The 26,600-nt window shown below is 46.7% G+C and overlaps 1 protein-coding gene across 2 annotated transcripts in view; it reads right to left on the bottom strand.

Moving 5' to 3' along the window:
• Positions 1 to 24,772: 24,772 nt before the first annotated feature.
• The window catches only part of MEIS1 (Meis homeobox 1), a 93,174-nt gene continuing 91,346 nt past the window's right edge, over positions 24,773 to 26,600 (bottom strand). The window contains exon 12 of one of the 2 annotated variants that reach the window (XM_048935874.1): positions 24,773 to 26,333. In XM_048935874.1, coding sequence (XP_048791831.1) covers positions 26,050 to 26,333 — 284 coding nt within the window. In that variant the 3' untranslated portion in view covers positions 24,773 to 26,049. The remainder of the gene's footprint in view (positions 26,334 to 26,600) is intronic. The other variant, XM_048935876.1, reaches the window with a different exon arrangement.

Genomic DNA, 26,600 nt, shown 5'->3' with positions numbered 1-26,600 from the left:
CTAGAAAATGTAGCCAGATTTCTTGAGACCTTCTGTTTTGAGGCACTGGATGGTGGTTGAGCACAGGGAAGAACTTGACATCTCTTATTTCAAGAAAGTGGAGGAAGAAAAAAGATGAAGACATTTTGCTATTGCTGTGGCTTCCAGATCGTGACCAACATTAAACCAGTCCCTAATTTGAATTAGAGGGCTCTTGTCATCAGCCCTTTCCTCTCTCCTATGATAAAGACATGAGAAGAGAATTGCCAAAGCTAGTGGAAGGGCTGACAATCTTCATTAAAAAAGTCTTAGAATGCAAAGCTTTAAGAAGAAGCACAACTTAGGAACCGTAAATAAAATCCATTACCAAAACAATATATTTGCATGTTTTTTCCAAGTATTTCACTTGGTCTGAATGGGTTTATTTTTCCTTCAGTGCTGTGTGTGCTGCTGACCATCTTGTGGTGAGAGACCAGCTAGGGCAACTGTCATAGTGTCATGAAGAAGTGGGGGATGGGCCCACAGAGCAGGGGAGCTCATCCATCTTCAGCTGAAAACTCCCATTAAGATCAACCCTTTCTGAAACTCAGCTTGGTAACTTATCCAAATCTCCTCCCAGCAGATAAGACCACACAGGATCTAACCTGCATATCACGTTATCTTGACAAAAGCCAGTGCCAAATGCTTTGGAAGATGATGCAGACAAACAAGCAGGAAAAGTTTCTGTGATGGGCAGATAGAGGATAATCTAATCTCTCCCAGGCAACTCTTCACCTTCACCCCTAAACTCACCTCCCTTTAACTTGCTTCAGTCCAGTTCACTGCCTGCTCCTTCAAAAGAAATGATCTTGTAGGCATCATGCAAAACAGTGGATGTAGCACATGGACATCTTCTGTAATTGACAGAAATGCCATGAAGATGTCTGATGCTCAACTTCCACTGAAACATGGGAATTGCTTCTCAATCACTTAAAAATGTTTAATTTCTGGCAGAAAGGAAAAGAAATCATTAAGTTGATCTTCCTTCAGTACCTCTGTAATTTTTTTCTGAGCACCTGCTGTATCTCCAGCCTTAAGACCCTCTTGAAAAACTCAGTGCAGTATTACTCACATCCCCATAATAGTCTCCAGAATCAAAAGGACCAAATCCACAGCACAAAGACACCAATCCCATCCTTACAAGGGTTATGCAAAGTCCCCTTCTGTTGTTGAATAAACCTCACAGCTATGTTTCATAGTAGAGCACAAACCTATTTACATATTTTGAAGCACGTTGGGAGGTCGTTTCCTGACAAAACAAAGACAGTTTAAGGCATATTTGCTGTCTGTTTCCGCATGTTAAGAAAAATTTTGATTACAAGTGGTAATTAATTGATCACATACAGAGAGCGTGCTTTGGAATTGCTGTGAATGAAATTGCATTGAAAACATCCTAACAAGAACATCCTCAAATATTTGAAAACAGGCAGAGCTGTAAAATGAATGCTGAATGTCATTCAAAGCTGATAATAACCATAATTCAATGCCAGTAAACAAATAAACAAAACCTTTTGGGCTAACAATTACTGAAAGAGTTTTAAATTGCTGATTACTATCATAATATCTGTAATGGAGAACAGCTGAATTTCTGCATGCCGTGAACAGCCTGCCGAAGTAGCAAGGAATGTTTTGTACATGGATGATTTACCTTCTTTTGTGGTGCAGGATGAAATCAAAACTATACCATTCCTTTTAGGTATGAATGTAAGAGCAAGGGTCTGTCAGTGTCACAAACTTTATTTTCCTCAGTTGCCAAGGGATAAGCCCATATTTCTCTATGTCATCTTTCTGAAGTGCTTATAGTTCAGTTCACATTAACAAAATGGAAAATTCCCAAAGGTAAATGGAAACAAACAATCCACAGCTGAAAAAGAACAAATTAAATTGAAACAAAGAAACCCCCGGAGGTAACACAAGAACAATCAGAAACAACACTGGGCAACTAGGCAACCAAAGCAACTGTTTTAAATGCCAACATTTTCCCTGAGCTCTCTTCTAAGAGCTGAGGCAATGCTTCTGCTCCTCATACATGGGAGAACCTGGCTCGTGGTTTTCCTCTCCCCTAAACAAGATTTCCTACCTCTTGGAAAGAGAGTGCAGCTGGGAGAGCAGCTGTGGGACAGAGGAGGCACAGAGTATATCAGGGCTTGCTTGAAGCAGCAAAATCCCAGAGCTTGTGGGAAGGGCTCTTTGACAGCAGCCCCCTGAGCAGCTTAGGGCTGTAAAACCCCAGATTCATACCGTTGTGGAAAGGAAAGAGAGAAAACAAAGAGACGGCCACCTAGATTCAATCCCTTGCTCATAAGTAACTGTACTGCAATAGCTCAAGGCTGTATTTGCAGGCTTAGCTCTGGCAAGAGTGCAACACAGAACACACGTGCTGTGTATCAGGGTCAAGGCTGCAGGCAAAGGGATCATTGATTGCCTACAACTCCCTTGGGTCCAGTGCCCAGCTACTCAGAGAGAAGCACTTAGAACCTGCCCTACCACAGTCACCAAGTTTTGTTTCAGCTACGCTGCTATCTAGAACAAGGCTTAGATACTTCAGATCACACTCTCAGGGAGAGATGGAGAGGTTACAGAATGAAATAAAGTCACTTCTTTGCCTTCTCAGCTATGTAGTCCTGCCGGATTTCTGTAGAGGTAGGAAAATGGTACCTATGGGAAGGAAAGACTTTTACCAGTCCCCTATTTTCTCTAGTTTGCTTCACAGCAGTTCTTGTTGAGAAACCATAATTCAGGACTCTCTTAAAATTATATTAATAAATTTAAAAAATAAGTCAATCTAACATCACAGGAGAGCAGGCTAACAGTTCATTTAAATAAACTAGGTATTTTCAGATCAGCTGGGCCTGATGAATATCACCTGATGGTAATTAAGGAATTAACTGTAGCTGAGGTTTTGGAGAAAAAGAAAAGAGGATATTTTTGTTGCTTCTTTCTAAAGAAGTGTGTTATTCTAAATCTGCTAGGAAAAAAAAATCCTTAAAGAAACAATAGTCTGAAGACAACAAGTAAGTACTAGTCAGCATACACCTTTTCCAAGAACAGACATTATAGAACTCATAACATTTCCTTAAATACTATACATGTATACACTAAGTATGATATGCCATGACTTCAGCAAACAGTTGGTTGTGAAATTTTCATAACCAAATCAGTAAAACGTGGCCCTGATATAACTGTTCTGGACTAAATGCAAAATGATTTCTTAAAACCATTCCCATAAAGGCATTCCTTATAATAATCTTGAGTTTTAACCCTGTTCTCTCACAAGAAGACATCTAAGTCCCTGCTGCTTAGGGTATTATAGTGGAAATACTGAGTGATGGAGCACCTGGTGGGAAGGTAGAGCCAACCCAGGGGAGCTCAGGTGTATGCAATGTACCTGAGTGACCAGAAGGGCTGGAGTCAGGATCCACCCGTTCCCAGACCTCATTTTAGGGTTGGCAGTGGCAGCAGGGGGATCTTGCTGGAGATTCCTGACTATTAGAGACCTTCTAAAGGTAAGCAGTTTTCCTTTCTTTGTTTCTGTTATTAACAGCTTCTGTATTTTGGCTTGTTTTCTTTTGCTGTAGGCTGGTGTTGTGCTACCCCTCCTTCTATCGCTGGACTTTCCATCACTTTATAGTATTACAGTTATCTTGGATAAGGTCTCACTTTTTCACAGCAACTGGACATCAAATGAATAAAATCAAGCTAAGAAGCCACAACTCTTCACTCTCAATAACTTGAGGAGAATCATAGAATCATCACCAAATCATAGAATGGTTTGGGCTGGAAGGGATGCTGGAGATCATCTAGTTCCAAACCTTTGTTATAAGCAAAAACATTTTCTTCCCCTAGGTCAGGCTGCCTAGGGCTGCCTATTCAGCCTGGCCTTGAACACCTCCAGGGATGGGGGATCCATAACTTTTCTGGGCAGTCAGTGCCTTGCTACACTCCAAGAAAAGAATTTCTTTTAACATCTAATCTAAATCTCCTCTCTTCCTTGTTTATGTTACCCTCTCTTTAATGTTTAAAGATATTACTCCTTGTCCTATCACTACACTCATTGATAAAATGTTCCTCTACTCTTTAGTCCTATATTAGCTCTGCTAATGTACTTCGTGAAAAGAAAAAGTGTCTCTTAGATTCTTTCTGGTATTTTTTTACTGCCTGGCTGAACCCAAGGACCTGCCATGTTCGCTCTGTGTTACCAGGGCTCTGAAACCCACCCAACTTGGTGTTCAGCAGGGTCATTCTCCTTTTCTTCCTCCCTCTCCTATGAGTGCATGGAAAGCTTTGCTGCTCACCAGAAATGATGTCTTATCACTGCTCCATGGAATTTCAATGTGTATTTATTATGTGTGTGCAAAAGCTGGACTTTACTTGGCTGGGGCATGCAGGCTCAGTGCTTGCTGGTGGATGGAGACATATTCCAGTCCCTCTGGGTAGGTTTTCTTTGTAGAGCAGGCAAGAGGTAGACTTGTGGCAAACAACATTACCCGTAAGTAATTTTCCCTTACTTTATATAAGCAAATGCCTTTGATATACAACAATCCCCAATGTGTTCAGGTTACATGCTTATTTTAAGATCTTTTGTTTACTTTATGATCTTCATAGGTCATTGACATCCCATTTAGCTCTAGTGACCCTGTTTATACAATTGCAATATACATTAAAAAGCGTTCCTTTGGATAACATTAACATTCTTGATCTTAATCCATCACATGGGCTAACAATAGCTCCAGCTCAGATGTGTACGTAACTGTTAAAAGCTTTAATGTAGAATCCAATACACATATCAAGTGGGAGAGGCCTGATCAAACAGATTAGCTTTCTTTTTTCCATTCTAAGTGGTAGAGAATCCAGAATTATGTAAACTCTTGTGAAATGCACTGGAGGATCCCTCCAGCCACCACTCAGAGCAATTACATTCCCTTGAACGTAGGGCTTTTTCTTCCCCACTCTTCAATGTGTAATGCTGTGGATGAAGCACTCAACCATGACCACCTCAAGGAGCTGTGGTCCCTGTTCTCTTGCTCCCTGAAAACCCAAGTCAGTGCCAGCATGGCATTGAATGAGCTGCCCTGGCTGAGGAGCAAACCTTGCCTTAAGGCTGCCATTTCCTGTGTCTGATAGGCCAGCAGCACTTCCTAGCAAACTCACTGGGAAGCTATGTTACCCATCGCATGTTTCTTAGCTGTTTCTCTACTCCTGGCCACTCTATCCCGTATCTGCATTAGGGACAGCTGGAAGGACCCTGTAGGATATGAGGTTTGAAAGAGGCCTTGGCTTCCTCTGGAGCTGTCCCATCTGAAAGATCAAAAAAATCAAACATATCTCCACCTCCTGCAAAATGCTGTGGCTGCCTCCAGCAACAGAGATCGTAGATATGCGTGCAGTAACTCCTCTAGAAATCAGCAGGACTATAGGAAGATCAGCCAGGTTGCCTTAAAACCACCCAGAAACCAAACACCGTCATCTTAATTCTGAGGCAGCAGTGACTCTTGGGTGGCATCATGGCAGCAGTGTCAAGTCACAAAGATGAGAAAGCCTGTGAAAAGGAGAGTCAGATACTTTTTATTTTTACTGGTCCTGACAATAATACAACAGATCAGCACACTGTGGGATGAGGACAACACCCATTAAAAATTCTGTTCTTTTTTCCCAGCGTTTGGATCTGGCTGGTTTTAGAGGACTGGATTCCAAGTAGGGCCTTGCATGCCAGTCTTTAGACCCTGCTAGATTTATGGCCATCCCAGGAATAGTTGCAGAGGTAAAGGGCTGGACAAGTGGTCTCTGTAGGCCTCTTCCAGCACCCTTTCTCGCAGTGCTGCTTTTGCAATAGCTCAAATTGTTTGGGAAATATCCACTTTCCAAGCTTGATGGAAGTCGCAGAATGTGGCAATGAGATAGCTCTTCTTTCTGCCTTTTTTTTTTCCCCATTCCTCCATAGGTTCAGAAAATGACACTTTGGCAGACACGTTAATGTCTTTTGGGCTCAGCCCATATTTCCCAGGAGACTGGGTTCAATTGCAGGGTAAAAGGAAGGGGGAAAAAAAAATAAGTAATAAGGAAAGATCTGACCCAGTTGCCATGACACACCAAAGGCAGGACAAACACTCCAAAGAGGACGTCACATGAGGAGAAGAGAGAGCAGTAGAGAGAGGTGTATGACACGTCCCTGGGTCAGATAGTCACTGCTATGGCTCCAGCACCTTTAAGCTATGTCAGCTGTCCCACCACCAGACCCATTGTCACGTCATGTATTCCTGGGGAATTGGAGCAGTATTTGGGAAAGTCAGGTGATGATTGACTGCAGAAACCGGGCTTCAGGGGGAGACTGCCAGCACTCACACTCAGCTGCTCTCTTTTTAGGAGCGTGAAGCCAAAGGGCAATTGATATCATTCCTCAGGAGGCTTTTGCCTTTTTTTCTCTAAGTATAGGTGATTTTGCTCCCTAAACACTGCAATTGGTGCCAGGCAACTCCAGTGCTGTGAGCGTTTCAGGCATGAAGATCTTTCTTATAAACAAGCAGTTGTTTTCTCTCTACCTTATTTGTTGGTTTGTGATTCTTCTGGATATGAACAAAAGCTTGGTTCAAATTGCTTGGTATTAAAGTCTGATTAAAATAGAACCTCTAACTTAAACAAAATATATCCATTCTTTCAGGCAGACAGGATGCGTGCCATCCATCCCAGAGCAAACTGAACCCCAAATTTCAACAAGGGTGAGCTCCCCTGAATTCATGTACGGGATTTTTGTGGCCAATGGTGCATCAAGAGGTGACAGTGCTAAAACCCCCAGTTCTTCCCTCGAAGGGCCAGGTTCCCATTGGAGATGTTCCAGATGTGGGCATGCCGTTCCAGCACAAGACTTGGGCATCAGTGCGTATTTTAGTAGCTGCATCAATGTTCTTGTGGGAATCAGGTATGGGGACATGGCATGGGGAGAGCTGTTGAGGCCCCCAGTTTCACTCCAGAAATGATAAGCATCACCAAGATTGGTCTGGCATTCACAGAGATGTTCAGTTTTTAAGCAAACAGAGAGCAGAGGCAACCTCTGTGGGATGGGAAATGAACCTGCCACTTTGTCTTTGCCAAAACCACATTTAAAAACCTTTCTATAAACCAGTTTTGCAGAACTCTCTTCAACACCTTCAAGCTGCCTGAACCACAATATTATTTAAGATCCCCCCCCTCTTTTTTTTTTTTTTTGGCAACTGCCACCAAGCAAAATAAACAATCTGATGCTGAAAGGCTTCCCCCACTTCACACAAGAAAGGAAGAGCAGCAAATCACAGCGGCGTCTGGCTCTGAACTCCCTGGTAAGTTCTGGGACATTTTTACTGACAGCACTTTCTCAAGGAAGGTGTGAACAGCAGTGGAAGAGCTCCTTATAAATCTGGAGAGTCCACCCCCTCTGCAAGCTGAGCTCTCCAAAATACCAGCGCCTATTTCCAGCCACGTGACTCGGCAGCTATTGACAAAATTCGCTGCAGCTGAAGAAATGAAGATGCTTTTGAAGCCAGTGAACATTCCTCAAGATGTTTTCCTTCCTGCACACACACACGACCGGTGAGACAAAGCGAGAGGAAAAGCAAGAGAAGCACAGCCGTTTTTGGCGATGGTTTCAGACGTTTATATTGGAATGTGAACATTTTCACTGCCATCCTAGCTTCTCCTTCTGCTCGCTTCTACAGGGAACAGCATTTGGATGGCACTGCACTCTGCTGCCGTAATGATGGGGATGTCACTAATTTACCATTTAGACTTCACTGACTATAAAACAGGAGGAGGAAATGGGCTGTGAGTATGATAAGGAGCAAACTGCGTCTGGAACACAAATACACTTGAAAACTGGGAGGGAAAAGGGGAAATTAGAAACGATTAGCTAACTGCATCTCTCCAGCAACCAGCATCATGGTGAACGTGCAGGATGTTTGGAGGGCCACCAGCTGCTGACCCCTAGGATTTTGGCCAGGTTGGACATCTCTGTGGCATTTCCGTGCTTTGCAAGTTGCACTTAGACATCATAGGCCTTTTCACAGATCTACCCATTTTTGCCTCTGAGACCCTCTAATGCTTCTGAAGCTCAGGAAATTGTTGTAGGCATGTATTTAAATTAGAGCTTAAAGCCCTGATTGAACAGTGACACCTTCCTAAAATCTGGTGTTTTAGAGCATGAGGATAACCCTGTTAGGGGCAGAAAGAAATGCAATGGGAATGCAGATTCCCATTGCAACCCATTCAATAATATTTCCTGATAAAAGGGAGCAGAGAATGGAGAGAAGGCTCAGCCCTCAGCTCTTGCTCAGGCCAAGCCTCAAGCTCAAAGATATCAAAGAGTTTTTTTCAAGTTTGACTGCATGGAGGAAACAGTTGCATCAGAAAATACCAAAAAGCCACACCTCTCAGCCTCTATTCATCTGGAAGGCAGGAGATTTGAATGCAAACTGAGCTCAGACAGAAATCTGAGATGAACAGCAAGGGGCTGCTGACACCAAGCCCCTAGTGCCCACCTGTCTCCTACTCACTCCCCATGTAAAGCCAGATGCAACTTTGGGGAGCTGCCCAGCCCTGTAGGGCTAGGGGTGAGGTTCTCGGGCTGGGAGGCCCTACCCTCATCTTGGATGTGCTCTCCAAACTCAAAGCACCTTTGCGAAACCTCCAGAGTGTTTCCTGAAGCTCCCCAGAACCTGCCAGAATTCCTACATATTTTCCAGGGAACCCAAATTCACCCAGACTGGAGTGTGAAATCTTATTTTCCAGTTCTTTGCTCATATTTAATGAGCCGTCTCCTGTGTAACCTCCCTCGGAGAACATTTTGAAGTACCATGTACTTCCTTCCCCCTCCTCAACCAGCGCAGCCAGCCTCTGGCACAAACCCTGACACCTATATTCCCAAACTCTGTTGCCAGCATTCAGTACAAGCTCAGATGCAGGCTGTGTTGGCCTTCTTGTCAGAGGAAGAGCCCCAAAAAAAGGTCAGAAGTGCAGCAAAGGGCACCTACCCTGCTGCTTCTCTGGGAGCAATCCAAGCTTAGTGTGAGCTGCTGCTTGTGCTGAAGAGTCTCTGGGAGCCTCAACGACTCTGCCCCTAAAGTAATGCTCCATTTTCCCCCTAACTACTACTGACTGATTAAATGAACCTCAGCGTACAGCAGGTCTTCGCTGCTGTTGTTATTTTCTGCGTTACTGTTTTTTGGATAAGATATACTTAGGGAAAACACTAGAGATCTCAATTAAGCAGCTGGGTGACTTATAAATATATATTTATGTTTGAAGCCTAAGTGGCCATTGGCTTCCCTACTGTTTTACTTAGCTAACAAAACAACTCTATCAAAGTAAGTATTATTCCAAAACCCAACTTCCTGTGCAGAATGCTCCCATGTGCTCCATCAGTCTGCTTCTCTGATGAACTACATCGTTTCTTATAAACTGTCCATGGCCCATAAATTTCCAAGCATAAAGGCTATTACTGTGCTGTGCAAATCTGCTGAGAATTTTATCCTTATAACTTCATTTCATTCAGTTGCAAATGAGTTTGGTAAGAAAGTTAATCTGCAAACTTTTTTTTTTTCCCCTCCTCTTCTGCTTTCAGTGTTATTTTGATTAGTGACACTCACTTGATTTAGTCCTGAGGTGGGTTTTGTTTTGACTGAGCTCAGTTCATCAGCCTCTGCCTCAAATTAGCTCCCTTACGCTCAGGAAAAAAACATCTCAAGTGTTCCTTTTCCTCAAAATCTAAAAAACAAAATTCAGAATAAATGGCAGATAGAAGCAGATCCGAGTTTTGTTTTGGGCCACCTAGTAATAAATACTGCAAAGCGAGCACGTTTTGTGAGCTTAATAGAAGACCCACAGGTATACTCTATAAAAAATGTTTTTTTTTCCTTTCCATCCCCAGCCTCAGTGAAGTGGGAAACTGAGGATTCCTTTTGTGTGTGCATGCAGATGGAAACCACTTACTCATGTTTTGCTTGTTTTAGCTCTCGCGATTGCCTGTTTACTTCAGGACTCCTGTTGTCATGTGGAACAGACAAATCTTCGAACAAATTGCAGTCAAAAAATGACTGGATTTGCCATTGGGTGCAGCACGAGGCTTGTGCTTCCCCTGGCTTGATTCCAATTTACGTAACAATACAAATTAGACTTGCTCAAGGCCATTGGAGAGGTGGGGGGGGAAAAAGATGAAATAAGCCATAACTCTCACGGCTTTCTTCCTCTAAGTCCCAGGAGCAGCCAATCTCAAGCAATAAGGAAAAATAATGGGAATAGGGACTTTCTGATATCTTGATTCTGGAGACTTCATGACTACCTTGTACTAATTTGATTATGCTCAATTTAAGGGGATTTTATTGACAGATACCCCAGGAAATATGACTTGGAAACACTGTGCTACCTTGGGATATCACCAAACATTTGACATCGGGGAACTGAAACAAAAACAGATGTTTTAGGGAATAAGCAGCTTGAATATATCACTCATAAACCAATTAAAAGTTTCTGCAGCAAGCTGACATTTCCCATGAAGCAAGCAATGGGAGTAAACGCAAATCGGTTGGCTGCAAGCTACGGAGCAATTTCCAGCCACAGCCGATATTTTTATTCCCTTTTTAACGGTTTGAAAGGGATGCTTGGCTTAAAAATAAATGCAAAGTGATAAGAAAACAACCTCACCTTGTCACTTCCTTACCTAGAACCTGCCTTTTCCCCTTCACACTTCCATTCTTTGCTCATTAAGCAAACAGCGAGATATTCCTGCTATTGTTGGGCTCTTTGGCAGGGGCTCCAAAACAAGGCATGAAAATTGTTTCTGTTTGTTTCAGGTGGTTTTTTTATCCCTAGGACACTATTTTTTTTTTCCCCCCTTTTGCAGACCCAAGCAAAAACATTTAAGCACATGCTTAACTTTAAGCATTAAAAAGTCAATGGGATTTAAGCATGTGTTTAAAGGCAAACATATGCTTTAGAGCTATACTGAATAGGAGTGGTTTATTGAAACAAGGCTATAGACAGGTTAATAAAATGGGTTAATACATGCAATCTGGAAACAAAAATTAAGCAACGTGTTTCTAGAATATTAACATTACAAGCACTGCCTCATTCTAACTCAATTCCCCAGATTACTGCTGGATTCGTAACGCCCTTGACGCTGTCAATCTCTCGTTTCTTGAAGAAATGCAGATTATTGTACCAGATTATAATCAGCTGACTAACACACAGCTCCATGCCAATGATTTTATCCAGAGCAATTCAGAACGATGTGATCTCACTTCAAAAGGAGCTCGTCCGCTAAAATTCATTTACAGAAAAACAAATCTTCCACATCTTTCCACAGCTGCATATCTACAATTCCCCCTTCATAAATGCCCATGCGATGCGAATAAGGCGTAAAAGACACTGCACTGTTCTTCAGTATTTGCTCTGGAAGTGGATCCACATAGGCACTTGCTCTGTAACAAAAAAGGACGAGTTTGCACTCTCAGGCATTTCTTCTCAGTAAATGCTAAAACCTACAGTGAATATTTAAGCCAAGAGTAAATAACGTGGTGTCATACACTCGCAGTATAGCGCAGTAACACTCCTCATTTTGACATCTGCCCAGACAGATGTTTAGAATGGAGTTCCTCGGATTCTTTCTTCTTCATTATTTATTTATTTATTTAAAGCTGGATGGAAAAAATCTGGGAATCATCTTTTATATCGAAGCTACTTAGTACAATTTAACTGTCAACAGTTTAATTCATTCAAATGTAGACTTACTGTGGAAGCCAACAACTCGCATAAGCCTTCCACCAAAAACGTGGGGAGGATAAAAAAAAAGGAGAGCCTCCCAAAATTTAGCCAGCAAAATCCTGACCCCACGGGTGATATGGCCACGTTTACAGGACACACGAGGCGTAATGCTTTAAAAATCACAATGTTTACTGGCAAAATTATCTTCCCATGGGCAACCTCAACACTGATGCTTCATAGACATTTTGCCACTATTCTCCTTCTAACGGATGGTGCTGATTCTTCACCCGTTTTGCCCGTAAGTAACACCTCTGATAAACATCAACATGCATTCGTGCTTCAAGCAGTTACAGAGCGATCTTTTTATTACTCCCCACGTCTTGTGATTTCTGGGTTTGAGATTCATGTTGAAACGTGCACATTACCACATGCTGACTGCCAAATTCATTACAATGTAGATCATGTTTTAGTGATATTCCTTTAAACAAAGTTAGTTTGATTTTTAAGTGCTTGTTGGTTAGCTTATTTATTATGAAGATTTGTCAGGCAGCACAGTTAAGTTAATCAGTAACCAATAAAAGATTTAAGTTCAGAGATATAAACTGCTTGATTTATTACTCACAAAGGTTTTTGGCTCCTCAACAGGAACTGAGGAAAACATGTTGTTACAGTTACTTTGGAAACCGATACCTTTTCATACCCTACTAATAGAGAGGAATCTGAGAGGGGAACCTACGGCTCCCAGTTACACGAACAGCATTTTCCGTGCTATGCAAATACAGCCACAACACAACTTGCCTTGTTAGGCAACCCCGCCAGGGACTCAGAGATCTGTTTCACCCTTCGCATCAGCAGCTCTATCTCGCTCTGTGTGTGTCGCTTCCTTGTTAATAATTTTTGCAATCTTTAACAAAAAAATCGATCTGACCGCACTGTTTTCCAAGCAAAGGTGCCATCTGAAGGGTACTTACAGCAGCAGTGTTGCATTACAATCTTCTCCATTATGTAAATCCCAAAGAAGAAAATCGCAATGTCAAATACAGTTAAAATTGAACATAAACTATCCCGCTGTAATTTTTTTTATCCTACTGAGCACGTCACCCAATCTCACTCCGCAGCTGCTCTGGTGAATGTTAAGCAAGTTTTTCCCCTACTCGTGGTCTATGAGCTGAGCACACAGAGTAACGTCAGCACAGGCTGCCTGGGATAGGCACTGAGCAGGGCTTTCCAAAGGCCAGCATCATTTTGGTTCAGGGTGACTGAGGCAAGTTTTCAAAAGCTACTTGGGCACCGAAGCCCAAGTGAGAAATTCTGGGGGTGTTTAACCTGAATTTACACTTTGGTTTTAAGATCTCACTGAACCAGATACAGTCAAATACAACCGAAACTGGACTGCAAGCATCTCTGCCCATCTATTTGCACCAAATAGAGCATGGATGTCTCAACTGCACACAAAAACACTCAGCTTTCCTTCTGAGAGACAAGATCCACCTCCCCAGCCATTCAGACACAAGTGCTTCTATGTCAGTCAGTCCAAACGGTTCATCAAACTCATACTTGTGTTCATACCATTATACCAGCAAAAGCACCGGCTCTCCCCCAGCCCCTTCAGGCTCCAGCTCTGCTTTTGACCCTCCACACACACAAAGCAGCTCACAGTGTCCCCACGCATATAGATTACCAAATAAATGATGGCCAAGTGTGAAGTGCGGGGTCAAACGTGCTCTCCATCAAGGCATTGTGATGACATCACCATAAACCCAGAGGGCAAAGCTCTGTTGGTTCATGATGTCACCAGCAGACTTCTCCAGGTTGCTGCCATAGTTCACGGTCATTACTTTCTATCCACAGGAGGCATGCAGCTGAGCCTACCTCCCCAGCTTCCTCCAGCAGCTTTTTGGGGGGTCAAAATGCACCCCTTGGGAAGCAACCAAGGAGGTTCATCAGCTGCAGCTCCTCCCACACATCCCACCAGCTGTGAGTCACTCATTCTCCTTTGCTCCCTGCATCCCAGAAGGGCTCTGATCCACATCAGCTTTCTTTTCATGTGTAAATATAACTATTTTTTGCATATATATATATATACACACATATTGCATACATATAGCACATATCCAGTGCATTTTACACACGCACATATACATAATAATAAAATTTGCATCTGTATTCCATCTCTAAATGTATGTTGTGTATCCATGTAACCTATTTGCAGCCAGTGCTTGCTGATGAGAGGGCTCACCACAAGAGCTGGGAAGAGACCCAGCAGGAGGCCAGAGGATATGGCCACCTCCCATACAGGCTGGATGCTCATTCTTTATACTTTTTATTATTTTGCAGAGGAGGCACAGCTACAAAGGGCTCGTTAACCCCCACCATCACCACAGCGGGCAGCAGCCGCAAGCCACTGATCTCTGAAAGCTGCTGGATTTCCTGTGCGCAAAGATCTCTGCCTACCTGCTCTGGGGCAAACCACTGCTTTCCATCAGCCCTGGAGCAGAAGACGCAGCGAGGACATAGATCTGGCAGGAAAAACACTGGAAGATAGAACCTCCACTTGTCCCCATCGCTGATGTGAACTGGGGATCCCGCTCCTGCTCATGATCATTTAGAGGCAGGCAGGAAAGTGCATCATCTGGTGGCTCTGGCACAGCCAGAGCAGTACACCACAGCTGGATAGCTGATCTGTGCCTCTCGCCTCGCTGAGAGGCCTACCACATGCTATGAAATGCTTTAATGTCCCCTTAACATGCTGTATAAATAATTTCCGTATCCATTCAGCCATGCTCACATGTGGTCCTTTGAAAGAGTTAAGTAAAAATTACAGTACCAATATATCTTTGAGATGAAACAATGACATTTATAGGTCATTGGAATCCATGCATTAATTAATTTTATTCCCAGCCTTTCATATGATCCATATGATGCCTTCTCGGTGCTAAATTTGGCCTATGGGGTTCTATTTTAGCAAAAAGTTTGAAAACTACAATTGGAGGGAGTTCACCAAGTATCTGAGAGTTACAGGGAAGGGTGGGTAAATAAACATGCATTCCCATAGCAACCCATTGCAGCCCTTTCAGGTGCAAAAAACTCTTCCAAAAGGGAATCACAGAATCATAGAATGGCCTGGGTTGAAAAGGACCACAATGCTCATCTAGTTTCAAGCTCCCTGCTATGTGCAGGGTTGCCAGCCACCAAACCAGGCTTCCCAGAGCCACATCCAGCCTAGCCTTCAATGCATCCAGAGATGGGCACCCACAACTTCCTTGGGCAACCTCCTCTGTGTGAAGGAAAGAGGCATGGCCTCCTGAGGTCCAGAAAGGGATGGGCCCATAGGCAAACACATCTGGGGATCTGTATGGGAACTGCTGAGTCACAGCCTGAACCTCTGATTGATCACCTGAGGCAAGCAATGAATCAGACAGAGGAGCACAGGTGAGGGCAATGGCCTGGCTCCACCCCTCCTAGACCTATTTAAGAGCAGGCTACCAGTAGGGAAGGACCTCTTCTGGAGATTGCCTCTGCTGGTGTTTTGTTGGTGAGCCCAGGATAGGGGTAAGCCTTCTATTTCTTCTCTTTTGTTATCATAGTCTACTTTGCCTAACTCTTTTGTTTATTTGGTGGTTATAGCATCCTAATATTCTTTGATTACACAGGATCACTACAGTGATCAGGTGAAAGGTGGTGAGGGAGTATCCCATCTCCCTTCCTCTGACACGTGGGCCATGTCCACATGCCCCCTACTCCTTGGTGCTATCTGGAGACAGCTCTCCCTGGGACTTTCTATCTGAGAGCTGTGCAGCACAAGCATGAGGAGGAAGAGGCCTTTTAATTGGCAGCGATTAAATGTTTTGCCATTTAAGAGTTTATTCTATTAGTGATATGAGGGCCCTGATGTGATAATCTCCAATTATCAGTAAGGGAATGGAATGCATAAATCCCACTATGCAGCAACAACAGTAAATTAATATGTTGGTTTTTCCTTCACGAAAATAAGTTCCAAGTCCTGCTGCAGAGGGAGAGGTATGGAGAAGATCTCTGATCAGCTTGTCCCAATCATTCTGAAAGTATTTGCAGCTTCTTTGCATGCCTAAAGCTCAGCCTGGTAAATCAAAAGCCTTAGAAAATGGATAGCAAGGTCACAGCCCCATTCCATTCCCAAGGAAGCAGCAGCATTGGCCTGGACTAAAGGAGGATTTTGAGGGAAATGCTTCCCTCTGAAATGGTGTTTTTGCATCCCACTGTGAGCCAGTTCCTGTTACAGAGGGACATGCATAATGCAAATTGCATCTGAAGCATCTCCAGTACAAGATGGATCTAAATCCAACACAACCCAACAGTGACATGGTAGTATGTCTGACCTCATAAACCATTCCTACACCTTGTGGTGGAGGAAGCAGGCACACGGAGTGTGCTGCTTTTAAGGAGCAGAAGGATGAACAGCTCAACTGGAGATCGAGTCCCAGTGTTTCCCATACATCTGTGGATTTCTCTTGCAAGTTTTTTAGCATCCAGCAGATTTCGTATTTAGTTGGCCTCTTATACATGTACCTTTATCCACACACACAAGCCAACACCACTAGCAAGAGAAGGAGAGGTTGGATGATCTGGAGGCTGCTACCTTGCCAAGCTAGAAATGTATGGAGACCACTTAGTATCAGTTAATGGAGACAAGCCAGTAGAACTGAGCAAGTGGACCCCATCCACAGAGAGAGAGGTGGGAGTAGAAAGAAGTGTCTTTATACTCACAGAGAAGAAACAGCCTCTTGGTCAGAAGATCTGTCAGCAAGACACAGGGCTGCTCAATGTTACTCCTTGGTTTCAGAATTACTGCCTACTTTCTTAACAAATTACTCCATTGACACTACAAAGTAAAGGACTGAGAGTGAAGGATAACACACTAGAGAGCCCCTAGGCTGCTACTTTGGATTATAAGAGTCTAATTTCAGTAATCTAAAGCAAATTCAGCTTTCTCAAAGGCTGCAGTCCAACCTATAAACCTCAGGCCCAGCAAGCATGACCGTGTGCCATGGAGGTGCAACATGGAAACAGCCACCCTATTCAACACCTTCCCAAACCTTTTCTCCCCTCATTATAAGGTTGATACCAACTGTCTTTGATAGATGTGTGGTGGGAGAGTACTTTGCTCCAGTAATGAGCTTTCTTACTCATTTCCTGCTTTGGGCTTGGCACTCACAGCAGTGAGATTTTGGTTTTGTTAGATGGGCTGATGTGTTGTGCTGTTTTGAAGGATGTACACCCTTATATTCTAGGGCAAAAGCCAAGCACTGGGGCTGAAGAGTCCTCCATAAGGATGGTTTTTCAGCAGGTGGCGTTATTCCCTGCGACCCAGTAAGAGGGGCTGAAATCCCCAACCTCACCACTGGAGCTGTGGGCACAGCAAACTTACACTGCATCAGTGAACAGTGGGCCCTCCAAAGGCAGAACTCAGGCTGCTTTTAATCAGGAAACTCACTAAAGAATGTTGATCAGCTGCCTGACAACTCACCCACCTGGGGTAAGCAAGGAGAGGAAGGTGGGACTAGTGCTGCAGTGTTACAGCAGCCTGCTAAGTCCATCAAAAGCAGCACAGGGTCACATCCACCTCCAGGCTGCAGCCCCATGCTGCTTGAGGCAAATTTATGGCACATCCCTCCCTGCTGGAACCGTTCCCCTTTGGCAGAACTGGTGGCAAGGACAAAGACCACCCTAACACAGGACTTGTCCTAACACAGGATTGATGACACATCTCCTTGCTTGGATGCAGAGCAGGGCCTGCATCAAATAATAATATATTTTTTTTTTTTAATGAAAGAAAAAGATATTGTCCTGCAACTGCCTTGCCTCTTGCAGCAAAGCCATCATCCAGCATAAGAAGGCTTTGCCAAGGAAACGATCCTCCAGCACCTACAGTACACAAAGAAGATAAGGGGTTCCCAGCCCAAGGTGGAGGAAGCAGGAGGCAGCAGCAGTCCCGTCTTGGGAAAAGGATTCTCTCTTCCTTTTCCCCAGCACAAAGGTCTCCCAGCTTCTCCCTGCACATGTCTGTGCTCAAACAGGGGCTTCCATTGAGGCTTCTCCAGCACTTTGGGTGCTACCCCAGAGCTGAGCTGCCACCAGCTTAGCATAGCCCACAGGGAGCCTGGTCCTTATTGCTGCCAGGCTCAGCAGAGGCTCAAGGAGATGCTGAGTGGAGCTAAGATCTCACTTCAACCTGTTCTATATATGCTCTTCTCCTGATCAGGTTTTGGCCAAAATCCCACACTAAGTACCAACCAGCTCTTAGCAGAGTCCCATCAGAACGAAGGCCTGACTGATTCACAGCCATACTCTGCAGAAAGCCAAACCTGAGTGCACTAGCAAAAGAAGTAGGCACTAACAAGTTCCAATCAGGAAAACCTTCTGTAAGTGGAGGAGGGTGGCAGGCAGCCCGATGTGGCAGGTGGGAGGGCTGGTGCCATCAGGGAAGAGCTGCTGATTAGCTGGTTAATAAAGCTCAGCTGTTAATTCCGCTCAGGTGCCTCAGCCCCTGGGCACCACCTGCTGCCATGAGCTCCCAGTGATGGGGAAACTGAGGCACGGACAATAGGCGCATTGGATTCTGCTGTTCTCTGACTCCAGCAGGACCTCGCAGCTCCCACCCATAGGGCTGAGCTACCAAGTGCTGTCTTCCTGCATCCCATCCCATAGACACCTGCATTGCAGCAGGGGATGTTCTGTGGAGCTCAGAGCCCGTGCAGCCCTTACAGGTCAGCAGCCAGAGGAGCACAGAACCACAGCAGGTTGAGCTGGACCAGAGTAGGGGTGAACCCTTGTATTGCTGCACTGGTCCCTGGGCTGAGGCTTGGCCTCTGGAGAGGAAGGAATACAAGCATTATTACTCCGAGGGTTTAACTGTGCATAAAGTTCTGTGCATGGTGGGCTTCTAAAAGCGGCCACAATGGCTTGTGAACCTGCCCTGCAAAGCAAAAAAACGGGAGCTTGCAGGGGGATGGCCCAAACCTCACCCGAAACTGATGGGGAAGGTGAAGAAAACATCTCAACCACATCCAGCGCTGAGCTGGAGCTGGGATCGAGGGCAGCAGCTCCGTTTCTGCTTTTGGGATGGATGCAGGAGAAAACGGAGCAGTGTGAGCCCACCTCCCCCAGGCATCGGTCCCAGAAAGCAGCATGCAGGTGACCCGGGATGGCAGCCCCACATTGCGAGCAGTTAGGTGATGGGAAACGCACGGTCTGACCGGAGCCGCAGCTCACACCGTGCCTCGGCAACTGTTTGCAGGGCTTTAGTAAACTCAGTGCAATTGCAAAGACAGCCCTGTTCCCGTCTTTGCAAACGGTAAAAGCACGGGGTGTTCTTCTGCCGGCTCCGATCGAGAGAGCAGGAAAGACCTAAAGGGGAACGCGTTCCCATGTGCTGGGGCTGCGCCGAACGGCTCCACTCTGCAGCTGCTTTGCTGGGAAAGCAGATCGGCTCCGGTATTCGTGAACTACCTGGGAAGCAAAGCTGATCGAGGAGATTCCAATAAACCCTCGCTAGGAAAATAAATAAATTAATTAATTAAACAGATATATAGAGAACGCGTGGGAATGCCGGTTATGTGTCTTAACATTTCTTATTGAAAATTGCGGAGTAATCAAAAGCGCAAATCCGGCGCACAGCTGCGTGACGCGCCGCAAACGTCAGTCGGGGCTGAAGTCACCTTTCAGTTTGTTTCTGCATTGGGCGATCAGCGAAAGTGCGGGGAGAGAAGCGTTGAAACCCTCCAGGGTTCGTTTCTCACTTCGGAGCTCGAATTTTTCCCCTCTAAATAAAAAGGAAAGGGGTGTCTTAAAAAAAAAAAAAAAAAAAAAAAAAAGAGAGAGAGAAAAAAGAAAGAGAAGGAAACTTTAAAAGTTCCCCTGATAGTTACAGATGGTTTAATCTTTGGAACCTATTATGTGTTCATTTTCCCTTCAGCATTAATTACATATAATTACCACCACTTTACCCGTACCCTTTCAGAAACGAAATCTGTTTACGTTTTTCGCGTACGCCGTATCAACGCCCGATTCCCAGAGCGTCTCTCCCGGGATCGGGGCTCCCCTTCCCCGCCCCAGCGTGCGGCGGACCGGGAGAGGAGAAAACCGCTTTTCTTTCATATAGCTTCGTGACTTTTAAACTCTGGAAACGATTAGGCGATCGGCCTTTGAAGAGAAACGGGCAACTCGCCGGGCCGGCAGCGGGACGCTCCCCGACGTGGGCAGACGGCGCTGCGCGGGATTTGCGCGGAGCTGTGGCCGTGGCTGCGGGCAGGGCTGGGGCGCAGTGGAGGGCCGAGGGCCGCTCTCACCTCTCAGCTCACCTTGAGAGCAGAGCGGAGCGAAGGGGCCACCCCCTGGGGCTCCGTGTGAGCGGTCTCGTCCGTAGCACCGTGCTAAAAGAAACCGATGGCTGCGGTCGGGAGATGGTTCTCACATCTCCGCTTCGCTCCCACGGATAAATAAAGCGCTGACCAGCCACTGGCGGGAGCGTTTAGGTCGAACCTGCTGTCGTTATCTTTCTGACGAAGCACTCGACCTCCTCTAGGCGCTCCCTGGCCGCAGGTGCGGAGCCCCAAAGCTTCCCTATGGGCACCCCCGGATGGGTGCTGCCCTATGGGCTGGATGTCCCCTCTGAGCCACCCCCCCAGCGGATGGCCCTGAGCTCTTTTTGGGTGTCCCTACCCCACCTCCAGGCTGCCCGCACCCTGACATCTTCACCCTCATTTTGGGGGGCCGCCATAGTGGCGAGCCACAGCAATGAGCTGCGCCCTCAGCGCTCCTTTCCCCCCTGTTCCATAGGTGAAGTTTCGTCCGTCCGTATTTATTCACACCGCGGAGCAGCGCGGATGTTTCTTCTCATAGCGTTTTAGCGGGGTGATTCCCTCCTTGCTTTAAACCGAGCGGCTCGGAATAAACATCCCCATTCGGGTAGAAGGGTAAGGCCGGGAGGGGGGGGGGGGGCTTTTATTTATACCTTTGACATTTAAAAAGGCGTAATTAATTGGCGCTGCCCGCGTGAACGTGGTGGGGAGCGGCCGAGGGGGGGAAAGAGCAGAGCCCGCCCGGAACGCTGTGCGTTTTTTTCCCCCTTTTCAGAGGTGTCATCAATCACCGGGGTTGGAGGCAGCGGAATTGTAAAGATTCGATAGATTAAAATGCAAATGAAAGGTAGAAAAAGAAACATTAACGTGGCAATCAAAGATTTAATAATCGTAAATCACGGCGGTTTTTTTTTTTTCTTTCTTCTTCTTTTTTTTTTTTTTTTTTTTGTTGCAGCTGCAGTTTGTGTGGTTGTTGTTGTTTTGTTGATGTTGTTGTTGTTGTTGTTTTATGTTTCAATCATCTTCGTTCTACAAATAAATAATTTCTGCAACGAGACCCGTTTCTCATTCTTTTAACCGTGGGCCGCTGCGCTCGGTATTGTTTATTTCTTAAGAAGAGCCCAGCTGAGAACCTTCGGACCTGAGATGGGGGGGAGAAGGGAACGGCGGCGTTGGGTTCGTTCCCACCTGAAATCTCAGCGCCCCACCGCCGGGCGTCGGAAAAGCGGACTTGTAGTGAAGTTAATTCGGAAACGCGGCTGTTTGTGCCGGAAAAGAGGAGCGGCGTTCCGGTGGAGCCCGACGGGAGCACCGATCCTCATCCCCGGGCGAAGGAGGAGGAAAAAAACACAACGCGAAGGAACGGGGGTGGCACCTCCTTAGCGCAGCGCTGAGGGTTCGGCACCCTCCGCCTCGCAGCCCCCAATGCGGGGTTTGGCGGAGAGAACGGAGGGGAACGGCTCCTTTCGTCACTTCGGGGAGCATGGAGCGGAGTTCGTTCCGTGGGACTCGGGGAGAGGAAGGAGAGGGGTTGGTGGTGGTGCGCTGCGAAAAGAAATCTCCGTGGGGCGAAGGGGAGTGGGGGGGAGAGGGCAGATGAAGAGAGGAGGGCACGCAGAAGGCACGGCTCGGTGCGCTGCTGCATGGCTTTGAGGCTTTGCGCGGCGCTGCTCGGCAGAAACAGCTCCCGAAGAGCGCAGATTCTCCCCCCGGGGCAGGTAGTGGCCCAGCAGTGATTCGGGGCAAGAACTGACCAACCCTTTATTTTTTTTTCCCCCGTCCCACTCATTGTAACCCCGCTCCCATTGCCTTAGCTGGGGCCTTTCCCTCCCTCTCCCGACCCCGCTCCGGGGGTCCCCAGGGCCGGCCCCGCTCCGGGCGCACCGGACTTGTTGGCAGAGGGGGGGGACAGGGGGGGCCCCGCCGCCCCCCGCAGCCCCTGACCCCGACGTGCTCGGCGCGGCCCCATTGATCACCGCGGCCCCCACCCCCTCCCTTTATGAGATAATGCAATTACAAACATCAATAAGGAGCTGCGAGGGGAATCATTATGCGGTGACAGTGATAAATGACGGTGCAGAAATAGCATGCTTTTTTTTTTTTTTTTTTTTTTTTTCCCTAACAATCCAGGGGCTTTGGGGGCTGAGCACAGTCACCAAGGTAACAGATGACATCCAAAATGGCACCAAAGGAAAAGAAAAAAAAAAGAAAAAAAAAAAGAAAAAAAAAGAACAGTCTTTCTTTCTCCTTTCACTCTTCCCCCCACAGCTCTTTTCCAAAAGAGTTACTCGGGGCTGCGGGAGCAGCTGCCGCACGGTCGTGCGCTCATTGCCACGGGGCGAGCGGGACGAGGTTGGGGGGGGCTCAGGGAAGGGGGCACAGAGCTCCGGGTGCGGCACTGAGAGCCCCGCTGTGCCTCCGGCCGTGCCCGGCGCTCACCCCCTTCACTGCCGCCTCCGGGACGGGAGGAGCGCGGAGTTTCCGCGCAGCAGCAGCGCTCGGGGCGCGCTGAACACTGCACGGCTCCAAAGTGCTTCAAAGACCCCATGGCTGGGAGGGAGGGAGGGAGGGAAAGGGGCACAGCGGCCGGGTGGAGTCCTCTCCGCACCCCGTCGCGCACCGCGGGCTATTTCCAAGAAAAAAAAAAAATAATAAAAATAATAAAAACCCGAAATAATAATAATAAAACGCGTTTTAAAATTGTAATTTAAAATATCGACATGAAAAGGATGCTCAAAACCTGCCCGGAGGCCGAGCAAACTTCGTCCAGGCGGCCGAGGAGTGCCCCCCGCGGCACTCTCCTTAGCCCCCAAGAGATGGCAGTCGAAGCCGCCTTTCCTCCTCCTCCTCCTCCTCCTCCTCCTCCTCCTCCTCCTCCTCTTCTCTCCGCGCAACGTTGCGCGCAGTCCCGCGGGGCGCGCAACCTCCCCCCCCCCCCCCCCCCCTCCCGGGGCCCCGAGGAGCTCTGAGCCGCAGCCGGGCCGCCCCCCCCCCCCTCGCCCCCCCGCGGCCTCCCCCGGAGCCCTGAAAGGAGGGTAGCTAGGAAACAGCGAGCGGCCCGAAAAGGCGGCATTTCCAACGTGTAAAATGTTCTTAACGGAGCCATTGAGAGAGTGCAATAAGGCGTGAGGGGGAACTAATCTCCCCATTTAAATGTTTGTGGCAATTTTATCTAAATGAATTTTAATGCTAAACGAGGGATAATTCCCTATTTGTAACCCGTTTACTTCTCTTTCCTGTGCCTCTGAAGCCGTCGAACATCGGGCGATGAACAATAACAATAAAAATACTGTCGAGGCATATTCCTCGTTTCGAGTGGGTTCTAATTACAGCTGATTAAACGTCTTGGGACGGGACGGTGGGGTTCGTAGGGAAGGTGCCCCCCCCCCCCACCCCCTTTCCAATCCCCCCCCCTCCAAAATAAGGTCTCACGGAGGAAGGGCCGTGCGGAGAAGGGACGCGTGTGCCCTCGGTGCAGAGGGCGGTTTGTTTGCGTCTTTCGAGAAACATTTTAAAGAAGAAAAAACAACAAAACAAAACAACAACAAAAAAAGAAGGAGTGTGTGGGGTGGGGGTGGGGGTGGGAGGCTGGGGGGGGGGTTAAAAAGGGAGAGGCATTCATTCACGTTTTGGCAGAAAAAGCGTCACTGTGGCTCTGACAAAGCGGGAGCCGCGATGGGCCGCCTCTGCTCGGTGCGTCGGCCCTTTAAAAAAGGGGGAACGAAGAAAAGTGAGAGTTAAAAAAGAAGGAAGGGAGGGGGAGGAGATGCGAGTAAGGGGGGGAGGGGGGACAGGGGGAGGACCCCACTTTGGTGGCTTGATTCAGAGTGCTGCGCTGCCTGCTCGGCTGCGCCCTGCCCGCGCCCTTATCGCTGCATCAAAGCATCGCCGAATCGTTACTGTTGGAAAAGACCACGAAGAGCATCGGGTCCGACTTACCGACCCACCCCCACCGCGCCCAGCTCCTGCTTCCTGCCCCTGCCCTGCTGGGGACACTCTGGGATGCGCATTGCCCACGCCTGACCCCGCATCGCCAACGCGTTCCCACCGAGATGAGAGGCGAGGGGCCGGAGGTGTCCATCCCTTTCGCCTTTATTCAAACATCGGTGCCATTTCCCGACTCGCACCAAGCGCTCGGCTTCCTCTTGCTGCGATAGCTGTGATTTCATGGAAGCTCTGAGCACGCAGGCCTGGCTCCTAGCAGCGCGCAGCCCCCGGCCCGCAGGAGCCCCCCGTGCAGCACTTGGCATCCTCACTGACAGCCATTCCCGGCCAACGTTTCCAAAGTTTGATTTTCCTCCTCCCTTAATGTGCTCAGTTCCAGCTCAGCGTAGCAGCGGCTCAAGAAATGCAAGCTGCGCTTTAGAACTGTAAATTTTTTCTTTGGATAGGGGGGGTTGTTAACACTATTCACCAATTTCTTTGCGTACAACTAACAAACACCCTACGATATTTCCTAACGGGCAGCGTCCTGACAGCTCCCCCCCCCCCCAAAAAAAGCTTCCTTATGCAGTGCAACACTGCCTATACATGCTTCAAACGTGAAGCAGCTACTCTGACGGCCAGTGGTGGTGGCACACCTCTGGAGCTGGCAGGGTTCTGGAGCTGCCCGGCTCCCAGCTGGGGCAGAACTGCCACAGAGAGCAGAAAGGGGCAGGAAACAAATTTTGCAAGCAGTGGAGTCACCATGACAAAAAATAATTTGTTTTTATTTTAGATTCAGATTTCATTACTGCACTCAAACTACTACAACTGGGCTTTGAGTTATTATACAATCCAAACTGTTTCAATCAGAAACTCTAAGACTCAGTGTGCAATGATTATTATTAATAATAATTAGCTCCTTGGTTTCTTGATAGAAAAAGGCTATCAACAAGCATTTGTTTAACCACAACAAAAGTATAATTAGCTTATCCCACTTAGTAAATCTGTATGCATGCCAACTCATACCAAACTGCTACTTTTACAAAAAATTGCAATAATACAGATCATTTTTCCAGTCCTTTTTGCACAAAATTTATTTACAATGTATACATAAATGCTCCATGATGGGACTATGGAAAAATGCACACATGACCGATGCTTTGCCCAGAAAGAAAGTCAACATATTAAAAATAAATCTTCAGTCCATGTTTCGAGCTGCATAAAACAGGAAGTGATGTACAAGGTGGTGGTTGCTGCATGGGGACAACGATGCTCTGATGTGACAATTAGGCTTCAGATACACTGCCTTTCCGTTTCCATGCTTCCTCCTACCAGTCTCCTTAAGACACTGCCTGCAACAGCTGATTAATCATTGTTGATGACTGCAGTTTTTCCCATCCTTCCCGATTTACATCTGTTCAGGCCAATTCAAATATGGTGAGTAAATGAATTAGACATGCAAATTCACGCCCCGGGCTAGAAAGAGAGAGAGAGAGAGACGGAGAGAAAGGGAGAGAAAGGGAAGAAAGGGGGAGAGAGAGGAGGAGGAGAGAGAGAGAGAGTGTGCATGGCTGAAATCCTAGGATAGAAGAAAGATTCTTCTGCCTGACATAGTTATTTTAATGCTCTAAAAATCCTGCAAATAAGCCCTTGCTGTCATTTGCAGGATGAGTGTAAGGCTTCTTTTCAATGTAAGGAGGCTTCTGGAGGAAGTGAAGAGCTATGGAAACAACACACATAGTGTGGAAAAATTTCACATTTTTTTTTAAAAAATCTATAAGAAACAACGTAATATGGATAACAGTATAATAGCATTTTACAATATTTCACTCTTTGTTCTCTTAATGTCTTATATAGGTATTTAGCATGTCCCCAGAAGTTGACTTCAGTCGGTGTTTTCCTGCTTGTCAGGGTCCCTGTGAGGAATAGGAACGTCCCTTGGTCCAAAGTCGACGCCAAGAATGGAACTCCATAGTCATTGCAGAAAGACAATGTTTGAAATCCGCCGTCTCTGCGGACAGCGCGCATTCGTTCCCTTAAGCTACTGAGCATGAATGTCCATCACTTGTCCGCTCGCCGCCGGCTCGCCGGGATGAAGCATTGTGGGGCTGGATGCTGACATGGGCATTCCGGGGTGGGGTGGTCCTCCATGCATCATCATCGCTGGGTGGTGAGGGTGTCCAGGAATGTAGGTATGCATGGGGGGGCCGTGACGCAGCTGAGCGGGATGGGGGGGCATCTGGGGCGGGGTATAGCTTGGCTGTCCCATGTTCATACCCATTGGACTACCCCGAGACACATAATCCCCTGGCACACTTTGCAGCCCTGCGGAGAGAAAGAGGCCAGCGTTGGTCAACAGCCATTTATTTACTGAGCTCGCCAGCCCCGCTACTTTGGATCCGTCCGGAGTGTTTTTGCCATTCAAAGATGGACTGTACAGCGAGCACATACACTGCTGCACAAAAGCCTCAGATGAAGCTGAAATGGATAGGATTACTAAGGACGATGTTAAATCAAACCTGTATTTTTAAACACATGCACACACACACACACACCAAAATCAATGACAGTTATCAATTAATTCTTTCCCTA

This window comes from Lagopus muta, chromosome 2 (assembly GCF_023343835.1).
Source record: "Lagopus muta isolate bLagMut1 chromosome 2, bLagMut1 primary, whole genome shotgun sequence".
NCBI classification, from domain to species: Eukaryota; Metazoa; Chordata; class Aves; order Galliformes; family Phasianidae; genus Lagopus; species Lagopus muta.
The sequence above is the reverse complement of the archived record's forward strand: the minus strand, read 5'-3'. Positions and strand labels throughout refer to the sequence as shown.